Source organism: Ochotona curzoniae, unplaced genomic scaffold (assembly GCF_017591425.1).
Source record: "Ochotona curzoniae isolate NIBS_2020 unplaced genomic scaffold, NIBS_Ocur_1.0 contig_4792, whole genome shotgun sequence".
Taxonomy (NCBI): Eukaryota; Metazoa; Chordata; class Mammalia; order Lagomorpha; family Ochotonidae; genus Ochotona; species Ochotona curzoniae.
The window spans coordinates 9,167,742-9,181,577 of record NW_024466389.1 but is presented as its reverse complement, the minus strand read 5'-3'; the positions used below and the strand labels follow the sequence as shown (position 1 = coordinate 9,181,577).

Genomic DNA, 13,836 nt, shown 5'->3' with positions numbered 1-13,836 from the left:
CGGTGTGGAGGGATGGGGCGGCATACAGTCTACATTCCCCATTGTTAACAATCGCTCCCCTGATGTTTCAAAAACAACACTCAAAAAATTAAGAGTTTGGCATTTTTGACAAAAATTTCTTTAGTTTATAAAAGCGGCAGAAAAGGAAACATTGCATACACTTGAGGTGGGGGCACTGTGGCTCCCCTAAGCCAAGGGACCAGTGGACCTCCCAACCCAACTGACAGTCACATTCACACCTGACATGTTTTGTATTTTTTAATAAAGTTTGTAATCCAATGGACACACGGAACAAAACTGTGCTGAGAAAAAGTTTCATAAATTAATAAGTGTTAGGAAGTTGGAGAGGTCCAGGCTAACGGGAGGAAGGGTCCGCCAGTCCTTCCGTACAGGTGCTGCATGAAGCTTCCAAGTGGCGGGAGCCGGGCCCGGCTGTACCGAAGCGCACTTATACAAAGTCTGAGTATGAAAATAAGATCTTCTCTGAAAACACATTTTTGGCACAGATTAAAAAAAACGTATGTCAGGGAATCTGATTTTAAGTCAGTATTATATATATTTATATATATTATATATTTATATATACACATACATCCCATGTTCTGCATATCCCACCAAGAAAATCCTGTTTGCTCTTTCCAATTGTAAACTGTACATCCCGGTGAGTCAAAGATGGTGGCAGCAGGAAGATTCAGGAAGGTGACATATCCGAATCAGCAAGGGAAAGGGAGGGAAGGGGACCGAAAAAAAGAAATGAAATGAAATGTTCCTTGACCCCAAGGTCCCGGCAGAAGTGTGGAGTCCTACGGTGGTGTCCTTGCCGTGTTCAACACCCAACACCCAGTCACAGCCCGTCTTCACTGTGCAAAGTCCAAGTCACTAATTTAGTGCAAAGGCAGTTCTGTTTCTTGTTTCTTAAAAACAAAAACAATGTAATTCCACTGCCCTGTTCCTTTTCTTCAAAAAGAAGAGAGAGAACCCCAGTCCCAAGGCGCCTGCCAGGCCAGCGGTTGATCATCTGTGTCCTTGGGCTAGAGCATCAGGTAAACATACACGTAGCAGCACCACTGCCCAGAGGTCTGTCCGCAGGCGCGGGAGCAGGAGGCTGGCATCTGGCAGTGGAGTCCTCCCCTTCAGCAGCTGCTGCTGGCCTGGCTGTGCTGTCCACTGGTTCCGTTTCACTGCAGAGCCTTGAGAACGTACCCAAAGGTGGGGACCATCCAGGGGCTCACACCGAGGCAATGACAATCATGAGGTGGGGAGAAATGTTGGAGATGCTGGCCAGGAGGTCTGGGGCCAGCCGGGAGAGGTGACTCTCGGAGAATTCGCAGGGCGGGAAGATCTGCAGCACGTAGGCGGGCTGGGGGGACGGTGGAAAGAAAGGTAGCAACCTCTGTTTTTGCATCACCCACCCCACATGTTCACTGTGGCTCCAACGGGGGAAGCAGAGACGTGCTGAGCCACTCCCCCAACCATCCAGCATCTCCTTGACCACACCTACCAGAAAAGGCCTGAACTGTGTCTGACAATCGAATACAACACCTCGTGTCCCCCCCACTGGGGTCTCTAGAGATGAAGTTTAAGAAAACCCTCTGGTGCAGGTTTCTGCTCGGACACTGGCACCTCCTATCCCAGTGCCAGGGTCTGAGTCCGGCTCTGCTTCCTGTCCAGATTCAGGCTAACGCACTCCCTGGGAAGCAGCAAGTGCAGCAGCTCAGATACTCATGGGGGAACAGGGAGCAACCCTGATGAGATCCTGGGCTCCTGGCTTTGGCCTGGCCCAGAGCCAGCTGCTGTGGACTCACAGGAAGTAAACCAGCAAACTGAAGACTGCTGTCTGTCTCAAACACAATCTGCCCTCAGCTGCTCCCCAACTCCTCCCGCGGAGGTGTGTGCTGGCAGCCCTTTGCCCTCACTGCTCCTGTGTTGCCGCAGCTGGCCTTGGCAAGCCCAGCCAGCAGACTTACTGTGCAGTTTGCTCTAGACTAGCCAGCCCCCTGTACACACCTCCATCCCTGTAAAAAGGAAAACCCAGACCAACCTGATTGGAGCCAGGGTTGGGAACATTGATAATGCCGGCTGCCTGTTTGGCTTGCAGGTATGTGATAAAGGCAGCCTTGAGAGACTCAGTCTGGCTCACGACGTCTTCTTGGTCACGGCCACAGGGCAGAGCCAGCAACAGACAGTAATCTGTCTCCACCTGTGATAGAGACAGGCCAGCCACTGTGAATGGGGGGTTCCTGGCCAGCAGCAACCCAGGTCAACCCCTGAGGTGCCCAGTCCCCAGTAACAGCTGCTGCTCTGACTGCTGCTGGGTCCACATGCCTTACGCCCCCAGGTTCCAGGGACCCGAGAGCTCAGACAGGTGGGTGAGGGCTTCCCCAGGGTCTGCCAATCTCACCGTCATCCTCCGCGCAACCCCTTCCAGCTGCGAGGCCTCCAGCCGCATCCTCTGGGCTATCCGCAGTGGGGGGCCTCCTTCAGAGAGGGGCAGGGAGCGATGGGCCAGCACGTTGTTGCCAGACACAAAGTGGAGCTGCACAGCAGCTGTGTCGTTCTTGAGGGCCAACAGACCCTGCCATACGATGGGGTACTTCTGCTCACAGGGAGACAAAGAGTTAGCGGAAGGGCTGCCAACCCAAGCTACACTGGGCACAACCCCCAAGAGGCAGCCCCAACTGGGGTTTACCTTCAGAAGTTGGACCATGTCCACAGGTCTCTGGGATGTCAAGTGTGGTGAGGCATCTGGCTTGGGGCTTGGCTGGGCTTCAGCATGTGGCAGAGCCAGCCCTGGCGGGGTGCTGGGGCCAGAGGCCGTGGTGACAAACAACGGTTGCTTTGGGGCAGCCTGAGCAGGAAGAGGGGCCTGAAGGTCAGGCTTCATGGAGACAGAGACAGGGGAAGGGTGGGAAGTCTGGCCTGCTTCCACCTGGGCCCTCTGCAGCTGGGCATGGGACTCCGAGGGCCTGCTGGAAGGGCCAACTGGGAGGCGAAGCTGCTCGACTCCCCCAGTCTGGGTCCCCTTGGCCTCCTGGGAGACTTGAGGCACCTTGCTGCTTGACGGCTGGCCAGGCTGGCTGAGCTGTGATGGCTGGCAAGGCAGGGCAGGCTGAGCAGACTGCGGGGATGGCACAGGTGGGACAGGCTGTGTGGACTGCGAGGGTTGTGCGGGTGGCAAGGGCTCACTTTCTGGAGGACCCTGCAGGGAACAGCAAAGGCAAAGGGGCTGCCATCAGAGTCCATGCCAATAAGCACCACCCGACCCCACAGTTGGCCCAATGGGCCTCAGGGCAAAGGTCAGAGGGCATCTCCTCTAAACCCAGCTACTTTCCTGACCCTCTCCATATCTGCAGGCAGCAAGAGCCACCATGCCAATCATGCCCACAAAGAACTCCTCCCCTCTGCAGCCCCTCCAGTGTCGCCTGTCACTGCAGGAGGTTCCTCATCACACCCCGCCCCTGGCTGCTGTATTTTCAAGAGCATATGACCAGCTCACCTGCTACTCCACCACTGTGCTGCCAGCTTTCTAACACATTTCTACATCCAAGCCTGCTGAGCCCAAGTGGATGCCCACAGACAGGCCTTCTCACCTGCGCAGGAGCCTTGGTCCGTGAAGTCAGGCCAACTGAGGAAGCGGCAGGGAACTGGGCATGAGCGAGCTGAGCTGGGGCGTGATAAGTCCGGATGTCGCCGTACCTGTACTCCTGAAACAGCTCCCCACTGGAGTGCACAATCTGCACCCCATGGGTCACCACCACAGGCGGTGTCAAAGGCAGCCCCTGGAGTTGGTTGCTAGGGGTGACAGTGAGTATGCGCGCCTCACCGTGAGGGGCAGGGGCAGGCGCAGGTGCAGGCACAGGCGCAGGCGCAGGGGCTGCTTTAGCATCTGATGTCTTGACAGCTTCTTTCACTGGCTGCTGCGGAGCCTTGCTGGCTAGAGGGGCCTTCACGACCCCATCCGCTGTGCGGGGCTGCTCGCTGACTGCCGTCACATGTGGATGTACCATGATCCTTACATCTCGGGGCACGGTGTACGGGTGCAACCGGTACTCAGACTGCATGACCAGCACCTCAGACTGCACTGGGGCCGCAGCGCGAGCCACGGGGAGGTGATACTGGACTTCGTCCTCAGGGGGGTGCTGGGAGGCCAAGGCAGGCACACCAGCAGCTGCTGGCTGGGGCGTCCCCACACGCGGGGGGGCCCTGACCTCAATCTGCTGGGGCTGCAGGGGAGCCCGAGGGGAGTGCAGGGTCTCTGGTCGAATGCTGTAGGTGATGCTGGGCAGGGCGGGGGTGCTCATTCTCACCTCACCCTGGGACAAGTGGCCGAGGGACACAGTCTGGGTGATGCTATGGGGTGGCATAATGACAGACTGCTCTGGGTGTATGCTAGAGATGAACTGAGGCACTGGGATCCCTGCGGCCAGCATGACTGTGGCATTGGTAGACAATGCAGGGGAGGCGGTGCTGCTGGGGTGGCACGCCCTTGGGAATGGGGAGGAGGCAGGCCCACTGGGTCTGGCAGAGTGTGTGTCTGGCTTTGTGGTTGCCAAATGGGGGACAGTTCGATCTGTCGGGGTGCTAGGACCTGCGCTGACATGGTTCACTTCTGCAGGCAGTTTGCTGGGCAGAGCAGGGGCGTGGTGAGGAGTGAGAGTGGATCCCAGATTAGCTGGCTGAAGGACCTTGGTTTCTATCTTGAGAGTAACAGGGTCAGCAAGCTTCTTGTTAGTGGTTACAATGCTGGGGGTGAGGACCAACTGGTTGTGGACCAGCACAGGAGGTGTGTTGATGCCCTGCGTGAGGACCTTCACTGTGCCTCCCTGAGTGACCGGCGCAGACACCGAGAGGTGGATGGGCTCGGGCTTCTCCAGGGATGGCCGGTCAGGCTTCACAGAGGAGATCACAGGAGACGCGTTGTACGTCTGGGCAGTCAGGACCAAAGTGGAATGGGTGGCCACGTTAGCATAGCCTGAAGGGGCCTGCGGGCCTTTGGGTGTGGCCTGGGATGGTGTGACAGAGTCAGCTTTGACCTGGGACTTGGACACCGACTGCTGGAACTCAATGTCCATCGCACTAGCAGGGGGGATCTGACTGATCTTGGCACTGATCCGCTGGGGGCCTTCTGTCTTCTGCCCCGAGTAGCTCAGAAGAACAACCCCTTCGGAGGTGTTCACACGCAGCCCCGCGCCAGAGCCCGTCTCGGCCGGCCGCTCGTCGATCACGGACATAGACCCGGGGTGGAACCGACTGTTCTCGTTAGTACTGGCTCTCGGTTTGCACTTGGCTGACGGGGCAATCACGGCACCAGCTGCGGTCACTGCGCCAGCTGTGCTGGTCACCCCACCAGACGCCGCAGTCACTGTTGCAGCTGCGACTGTGATGGCACCAGCGTTCACTGGCCCCGTGGCGTTGATGGTGCCCGTGGCGGCGTTCACCATGCCTGTGGTGGCGTTCACAGGGGCCGTGAGGACGTTCACGGGCCCCGTGAGGACATTGACAGGCCCCTTCAGGACATTGACAGGCCCTGCAGGCGTGCTCACCAAGCCCTTCAGCGTGGCCATGGAGCCCTTCACAGGGCCCTTCAGGGCGTTCACGGGCACCAGGGAGACATTCACCAGGCCCGTGAGGGCGCTCACCAGGCCAGTGAGGGTCTGCGGAGCGGGTTTCGCCAGGGTGATCTTCTGAGAATTCTCCAAGTCAATGCTGACAGGCATCCGGCTGATCACTGAAGTGATTTTGGGGGCAATGACTGGAGCCACCTTCTCCTTGTCAGCGGCCACCGGCACCTCCGGGACTTGAGTGTCACAGGGGCTGGTAACTGCAGCTAGTGTTTTTTCTTCCAAAAGAGGCCTTTTCGGTTCAGCTGCGAGGAGCGGTGCCTCTTGCAGGCAAGGGGTAGCACTGACAGGCTCTGCAATGGCTGTGGTGACACTCGTGGAAGTGACGCCTGTGGCTGACACGTACTTGGGGTCCATGAGGATTTTCCTCAATGTACTGGAGCTGGTGTCAACATCAGAGGCCTTTGTGTCCGGGGGAAGAGCTGGGGACGGAGTGGACGGAGCCCGGGGCTCCTCCTGCCTTGTGATCCACTCTGTCACCTTAGCAGGGGGACTCTGGTGTGCGATGCCACCAGAGGTAACAGGTGGGGGCAGCTTTACGGGCGTCACAGAAGGAATTGTAGGTGGGGGTACATTTGAGTCGCTGGGAGGCGTCACTGGGTCACTTTCGATGACTGAATGCACCTTGAACCTGGCTTGCGGCTCATCGTCCACGGGTACCAGCTGGGCAGGAGGGGGCGGCTCCGGGAGGGACGGGGCGCTGGGTGGCATTCTCTCTTCAGCAACACTGCTCTCTTGAGACACGCACTCGGCAGGCGGAGAATCGCTTGGGTCAGAAGCATGGGCCGGGGGAGGCGGGGAGGGGGGCTTTTCGCTCTGCTCCTCCTCCTGGGGAGGTTCTGGGGGTGGCACCACTGTCCCCTCAGTTGTCCCCTCATTGGAAGCGGGACTCTGGCACGCAGCGAGCCCCGCCTTGGAGGCATGCGGCTCTGGGGCAGCCCCTGCCTTCCTATTTGTATTCCGTCTGCGGCGCGAGCGGGTTGTCTTCTGGCGCCCTTTATCCTTCCGCACTTGGGTAACTTCTGCTTCTTTTGGCCCTGTGGCTTCCTGCGCTGGCAGCGAGCTTTGGCTGCTGTTCTCGCTGGATTCCTTGATTCTCTCTGGATTCGCTGGCCCTGTTGAGGGGTCAGCGGCACTGGCTGCTGGCCTAGAAGACTCTGTGGACGTTTCGGTCTCCAAGAAGCCAGACACAGCCTCATTGGTCTCAGGCTCCACTCCTTCCTCAGGAGGCTGCACGTGTGTCTGAGAGTCTGCCGAGTAAGGCGCAGAGGCTGGGAAGTTTTCTGGTTCCCCAGAAATGTCGTTGATGATGGAGCCAATGGCCGCGGCCAGCTCCGTTTCACTCGCCTGCTGTGTGGGCTTGTCCTGCGAGGCAAGGCCCTCGGGTGCACCTGCTGCCTTGTACGCTGCGGCGGCGCTTTCGGTGAGCTTGGCGATGTTCTCCACGGCCCGCTCCAGCTCCATCTGCTTAGCTAGCTGAGTGGTTTCCGGGGAGGCAGACGTGTCCTCCTTCTCTGCCTCCCCGTCTACATCCACACAGTCACTTTTCAATTGAGACGGTAGATTATCTTCCTTTGGAGAACTCTCGCTTTTCTCAGGGGAGACGGCCACGACCCCAGCTTCCTTCACTGTGGCCTGCCCCGCAGCCACACTGGGACTGGCGGTGGCCTCCACACTTTTCAGGCTTGCAGATCTGTCCATGGCCGACCTCACGCTGCGGGATCTGCCTCTCTTGGATTTGGAGGTTTTTTCAGGGGCTGGTTTTTTCTCCACCACTTCAGCTGCAGCTACCTCAGGGACGTTTCTGTCCACGCTTTCTTTCCTATCGCATTTCTGCTCAGTCGCTGCTGCTTCTTTATCAGCCTTGGACTTGGCGTTACTTTCCTTAGCGGGGACCTGGGGACTCTCCTCAGCAGTGGCCTCAGGACGCTCAGGATCAACTCTGGCTTCATTTTTCCCCTTTCTTCCCTGGAGGCTTCCGGCCGCCGATTTCTGAGCTCGCGGGGATCTCCAACCTTCAGGCGGCTTGGGTGTCTCTGTGGGCTCCTTGGCCTCGTCGTCATCCTCTTCGGCCCGACGGCGTGTCTTGGGAGGCCTTCCCCTGCGAGGGGTGGTGGGAACTGCCGCGGCTTCCTGAAGTTCTCGCTCCAAACGTTTCCGGGTTACCCTGGGTTGCTCCGTGGGCTCTTTGGCCGGAGAGCGGCTCTCGTGGTCAACCATGGTGGCGTACACACTCCTGACGTTCCGGCGCCTGGTGCGGCTGAGTGGCAAACTTGGTTCAGGATGTTCAGGGTCCCCAGCAGAGTTTTTTGAAGCAGTCCTTGTAATCTTCTCTGCCTCCATCTTCAGTTCTAAAAGCTTCTGTGCTTCTCCGCGGGGAGAACCGGATCGCTTTAGTTTTTCCCGGTCTATTCTCTCACTCTTCCTCGTGACGGGCTTCTCCACAGTGCTTGCCGCAGCTGCCTGGACTGGGGTCTTAGAGCGCTTACTTTTGTTTGGCTTTTTATCTTTTACAGCAGCTGGAGCGTCAACCTCCAAGTCCTCGGACACTTGGGGCAGAGCCTCAGGCGCAACTTCAGCTTTCTGACTTGCAGCGGGCTCATCGCAAGCAGGTGAGTCTGGCTTTTCGGCCTTTGGCTCCTCGGCTTCCTCTACCTTCCGCGTTGGCTTTGCAAGCGGCTGAACGCTGTCGGCTTCTGCAGCCACAATGCTCTCTCCCTGGGAATAGGAAGCCCCGGGAGTTGGAGGCTTAGCATCCAGAGAAGGTGGTGGGTCAACAGAGGCACGTTCCTCCGCCCCAGCAGCACCGGCAGCACCTTGATTGATATCTACTCCTGGGGGCAAATCCGCTTGTTTGGGTTGTTCCACGAGAACAGGGGCTGGTTCAGGCACGGGCTTTGCTTCATCTGAGACAGGGGCAGGCTCCACGGCCTTCTCTTCTGTGACAGAAGGCTCGTCACCCATCTTCTCGCCGGTCGCCTTCTCCGGCGCCGATGCTGCTGGCTCTGGAGTTCCGGCTTGGCCGCCAGGAGGTCCACCTGCAGCTGGTGCCTTCAGCTCTGGCTCTTTATTCTCAGAAGCACACTCTGGCGTCTTGGGATGACTCTCTGTCTCTTCCGGTTTCTCAACCTCTTTCGGTTTTTGATCTTTTTCTTTTTCTTTCTGCTGCATTCGTGTGAGCTCCATGAATCTGCTATGGAACAAAACGACTGGCTCTTGAATCAAATCAGCTGCGCTGCTGGTGCCATCTGATGTCTGCCTCCCATACAACCTTCCGGAAACAAAGTCTGGCTCTTCCTCTTTTTTCTCCAGATGCTGTAAGCGCTTGGAATCTTGTTCAAAGATTGAACTGTGTAAAAAACGAGAAGCAAATAATTCTTGCCTTTCCTGCTCTTCCTCTTTATGGTCATCTTTTTTATCGTCCATTTTCCCTTCTGAATCTGTCCTTATTTTCTTCTTCTTCATGTACCAGGATGGAATAGGTCTTGGAGCAGAGTCAACTTTTTCTTTATCTTTGTTATTTCGAAAATTAGCAAAGCGGGAGTCCCAATCAAGAAAAGACCAGTTCTCCTCTCGAGACGAGGAGAGGGACTTGGCTCTCTCAAGCAAAGCTTTAGTGTCTGGTGTAATTGTTTTATCCAACGCAAATGAGTAAAATCTGTTCCTTTCTAGAGAACTGGGCAGTCTTTCATCTCGGTCCCGTAGTTTGTCTTCTCTGTCCCTCAATAAAAAAGACAGCCGAGATGTCTCATAGAGGGCGGAGGCTCTGGGGGAGTGGGGTTTGCATTCCCCGTCCTCGTCAGAGTCGGAAGGCACCTCGCCGGGCTCCAGATCGCGCACAGACCTCTTTCGGAGACTCTCTCTCTTAATTATGCTGTTTGGGAAACTCACATCAAACCTGCTGGCATCCTGCTTCAGCTGAGCATCCCAGCGACTCAGATCCTCTTCAGAGTTCAGGACGGAGAGCTTCATCTTGGCCATGTCTGCCATCTGTTCTCTCCTACTGGAATCGTACGGATTGAATTTTAAGGACTCTTCTCTGACAGTTAAGGTAGAATAGGGGAGACCTTTCTCATCTACTTTAGGGGACCCTTTCACTGACATGAGCCTAGGGGGCCCCAGAGCATCATCATCTTCATGGAAGGAACCATGGCGGGTACTGGGAGAGCAACCAGTCCTTTCAGAATCTTCACTGATTTGGCGTGAACTTCTGTAATTCCTCTCTCTCTTGGTACAGACGTCGAAGTCAACATGATCCAGCCTTTTCTTTTTGCTGGGAGGCGAGTCGTCGGTGACATCTTGTGGGGGTTTGCCCACCTCGTGAACAAGGCTCCGTCTTTCGTAGTCGTCTACATCCTTCTTAGGACTGCCAAACTTCTCAGACTTGGCTATCTCCATCTCCATCTGCTGCTTTCTACGACTCTGCTCCATTTGTTTTCGGTAACTCTGTGTGTGATCAATGTCAATGCCAATTTTTTCTTCTGGATTCACTGGATGTGGTTTCTCTTGGCTCGATTTACGGTCAGGTGTCTCGTCGTGAAGGTTGCGATAGTTTTTCCGAGCATCCTCTCTCTCCGGGCCTTGATCCTCCGCCGGCTGCAGCCGTTTGCTCTGGGGTTTGGAAGAGACAGGTTTCTTGGGTTGCACCTCTTGACTTTCCACAGACTCCCCTGCTGGCTCTGCCAGTCTTGACTGTGGGTCTGAGCTGGTCCTTGAGCCAGACCCCACAGAAGCATTGGGGAGCTCCGGCCCGTCTTTGGGGCTGGGCACAGCATTCAGTCTGTCCAATTTGATTTTTTTAGATTCTCTTTTAAGAACATCTTTTCTCACCGTCTTTCTTTCAGGCTCTCCTTCTCTCAGCAGACTGACATCTTTAGATGATGTGTCAGGCTGCTTTTTAACAAGTCCCCGGGCTTCTTCAGCATCTGGACTGCTCTTCTTGACCTCTGGCTTTTGCCTATCTGCTTTCAAACCCGAATCTGCAAAACGTCTCCTCCTGGCTTCCAGCTTCTCCAGCCCCGTGGCGCTCACCCCGTCTGCAGGCTGCTCTGGCTTGAGGTGCTTCCTGACTTTGACTCTGCTCTCCTTGTCCACCACATCAACATGGCTGGAAAGCCCCTTGTCCTTTGGCACTTTTATTCTAGCAGATTCCAGTTTAGACAAGTCTGACTTGGCAGGCTCTGTCTGAGAGGCCTGAAGTTTCTGATCTAGAGCAGAAGACTTGAGAGAGTCATTATCAAGCTTGGACTTCGGCTTTTCCAAAGCACTGTGCTCGATAACTTTTCCCTCTTTCTCTTTGACTCGCGTCAAAACCACATACGGCATGAGTTCTAGACGATTTTTTGCAATTGCTTCTTTGTCCGTTTTCTCCCTGCTCAGTTTATTAGAACTCTTTGGCTTCCCAGGACTCTGCTCTCTCTCATTTTCTTGGTCTGTTTCGGAAGACTGAGAACTAGGGGAATGAACTTTTCCTTTCCGCTTCTGCTTGTCAGGTTTGTCCTTTTCCACTTTTTCCTTCCGCATTAATCGTCTCTCTCTCTCTCCTCTTTCAGGATCAAAAGTTCGTTCTTTGTCTGTCTTTTCATTTTTTGTATAGCGTTCCAAACGAGACTTGTCAACTTTCTCGTACCTTGGCGGGGACAGTGAGCTGCAGCTCCCGCTCCGGTCTGAGGACCGGCTGTACAGCCTTCTCTCGGGATCCCCAGGCAATCTCTCCGCTTGTGACGGGGAGGCTCCAGGGCTCTGTGGTCGCCGCAGGTGAACTGGACTCTGACTCCGTTCAGTGGGCCTCCTCTCATGGTCTCTGTCACGGTCAGAGTCAAATCTCTCTCGTTCTCTTTCTCGTTCCCTTTGCCTGTAACTGTACTCGCGGATATCTTGTTCGTAAGGATCGCTCCTGTAATCCCTGTATTCTCGAGGGTCGTCATAGTAGCGTGATTCATAGTAGTCTCCTTGGTAAGTTTCCCACTCCGAATAGAACTCTCTCCCTCGGGCTGCATAGTCCCGCCTGGAGTCCTCAGGATACGTGCCGGGCGCACGGACAGTGTCATAATAGGTGCGATCTTGGCTGTAGTCATAGGACCCTCTGCGCTCCTCTCTGCCAAAGAAGAAAACGATGTCATTCCTTATCATGTACGTATCACATCACATTCAGGAGATCAGGAAGTCTGTCTCTGAGGTCCTGGACATTACTGAATCATTTGTTACTTGAATAAGATAAAATAAAATAAAATTTTAAAAATTAAAATAAAATAAATAGAGTAGTGGCTTTCCAATACAACTGGTCAGCTCAGCTTTAGCTACTAGCTGTGAGCACTCGTCAGAATTGAAATCTATGTAAACAAAATACAGACCAGATTTCAGAGACTTAGTTAAAAAAGAAAACACTTCAATAATATATTTAAACTGATCCTATCCTGAGACAGTATTTTAGATACATTGAGCTAGGTACAACTAATTCTATCCTTTGTAATGTGCCTGTTAGAACATTTTCAATCAGATAACCTACGTTATTTTTTCTTTGCTCCTAAGATGCAGTGACAGGAAAGACACTACTTAGTAAATGTTATCATAGTTCCATAATCCTGCCTCTTTTTTTTAAACTTATTTGTTTTTATTTGAAAGGCATATTTAAAAAGAGAGAATGAGAAACACAGCGCTCCAAAGAGAGAAACAGTTGCAGGCCTAAGTGGCTGCACCAGCCAGATCTAGCCTCATCCGAAGCCACGTATTCCTAACTTTCAGAATTACTTTCCGGGCCCGGCAGCGTGGCCTAGCGGCTAAAGTCCTTGCCTTGTACGCCCCAGGATCCCATGTGGGCACCGGTTCTAATCCCGGCAGCTCTACTTCCCATCCAGCTCCCTGCCTGTGGCCTGGGAAAGCAGTCGAGGATGGCCCAAAGCTTTGGGACCCTGCACCCACATGGGAGACCTGGAAGAAGTTCCTGGATCCTGGCTTCAGATTGGCATAGCATCGGCCGTTGCGGCTCACTTGGGGAGTGACTCATCGGATGGAAGATCTTCCTCTCTGTCTCTCCTCCTCTCTGTATATCTGACTTTCCAATAAATAAATAAATCTTTAAAAAAAGAATTACTTTCCACACAAAGATACTCTTACCACCATCTGGGAAATAAATGCAGCATTCAGAACAACAGACAAAATCATTAAAAGTCTTATCACCCCTATTACCTGTATGATACTGATAATAACTCTCAATTCACAAGAAATAATTTGGGAGCTAAACTCTCTGAGCTCCACTTACAAACTGATACTTCTTCTCCTAGAGCCTGTAAGATGACTAGTACCATCTAGAACAGCTTTCCCGGCATTGTCTTGGATGTTTTCTCGAGACCCTCTGCAGATTTGTTATCATTCTGCCCCAACTACCAACTAATAAACCAGCCATGGCTGCATACTCCTCCATCTTAAAGGAATTCCTGCTGGTTTCCTCCCACAGTAACTATCCAGTGCATTCAAAAGAGGATGAAATTTGTATATAAAAGTTAGTATATCATGTAAAAACAAATACCCCACAACAGAAGTCAATCATTTCACTTGCACTCATTCTCACAATTCATTTTCAGTACTGCCATTAGTGGCTCACAAAATGAGAACTTAAGGCCCTGAAAAGCACAGGCTCTGGGGCCAGCACTGTGGTGCGGCAGACCAAGCCCCCACTGCAACACTGGTATCCGGCCTTAGAGCATTAGTTTGCGTCCAGATGCACTGCTTACAATGTATCTCCCTGATAATGCACTTGGCAAAACAGCAGAAGGTGACCCAAACATGTGGGCTTGACAGTCCCAGGTAGAATGCCTGGCTCCTGGTTTCAGTGAGGACCAGCGCTAACCACTGGGCCCATTTTGGGGAGTGAACCAGCAAATGAAAGATCTCTTTCTCTGTCTCTCCCTGTCACTCTGCCTTTCAAATAAACCAAACAAGTCTTAAAAATGTGATGCTGTAATCCCTGTGAACAGCAAATGAAGCATCTGCCCTGAGCATTCAAATGCTGGAAACATAAATGACAATTATATATATATTATATATATTATATTATATTATATTATATATATTATATATATTATATGTATATATATAAATATGTATATTTATACTGAATCTTCTTAGGCCAAAAAGAATAATTATAAAATTCTATTAATAGTATCTGCTTTAACTGGATTCAAGATAATACTTCTACAGTTCCATAGGAATTGGA

At 53.4% G+C, this 13,836-nt stretch overlaps 1 protein-coding gene across 1 annotated transcript in view; it reads right to left on the bottom strand.

Annotated features, from left to right (window-relative positions):
* Positions 1-245: 245 nt before the first annotated feature.
* Positions 246-13,836, bottom strand: part of SPEN (spen family transcriptional repressor) — a 76,712-nt gene continuing 63,121 nt past the window's right edge. The window contains exons 11-15 of the mRNA XM_040987957.1: positions 3,591-11,718; positions 2,690-3,199; positions 2,402-2,596; positions 2,042-2,200; positions 246-1,360 (exon numbers count right to left, since the gene is read on the bottom strand). Of these exons, the coding sequence (XP_040843891.1) occupies positions 1,229-1,360; positions 2,042-2,200; positions 2,402-2,596; positions 2,690-3,199; positions 3,591-11,718 (9,124 nt within the window). The 3' untranslated portion in view covers positions 246-1,228. The remainder of the gene's footprint in view (positions 1,361-2,041; positions 2,201-2,401; positions 2,597-2,689; positions 3,200-3,590; positions 11,719-13,836) is intronic.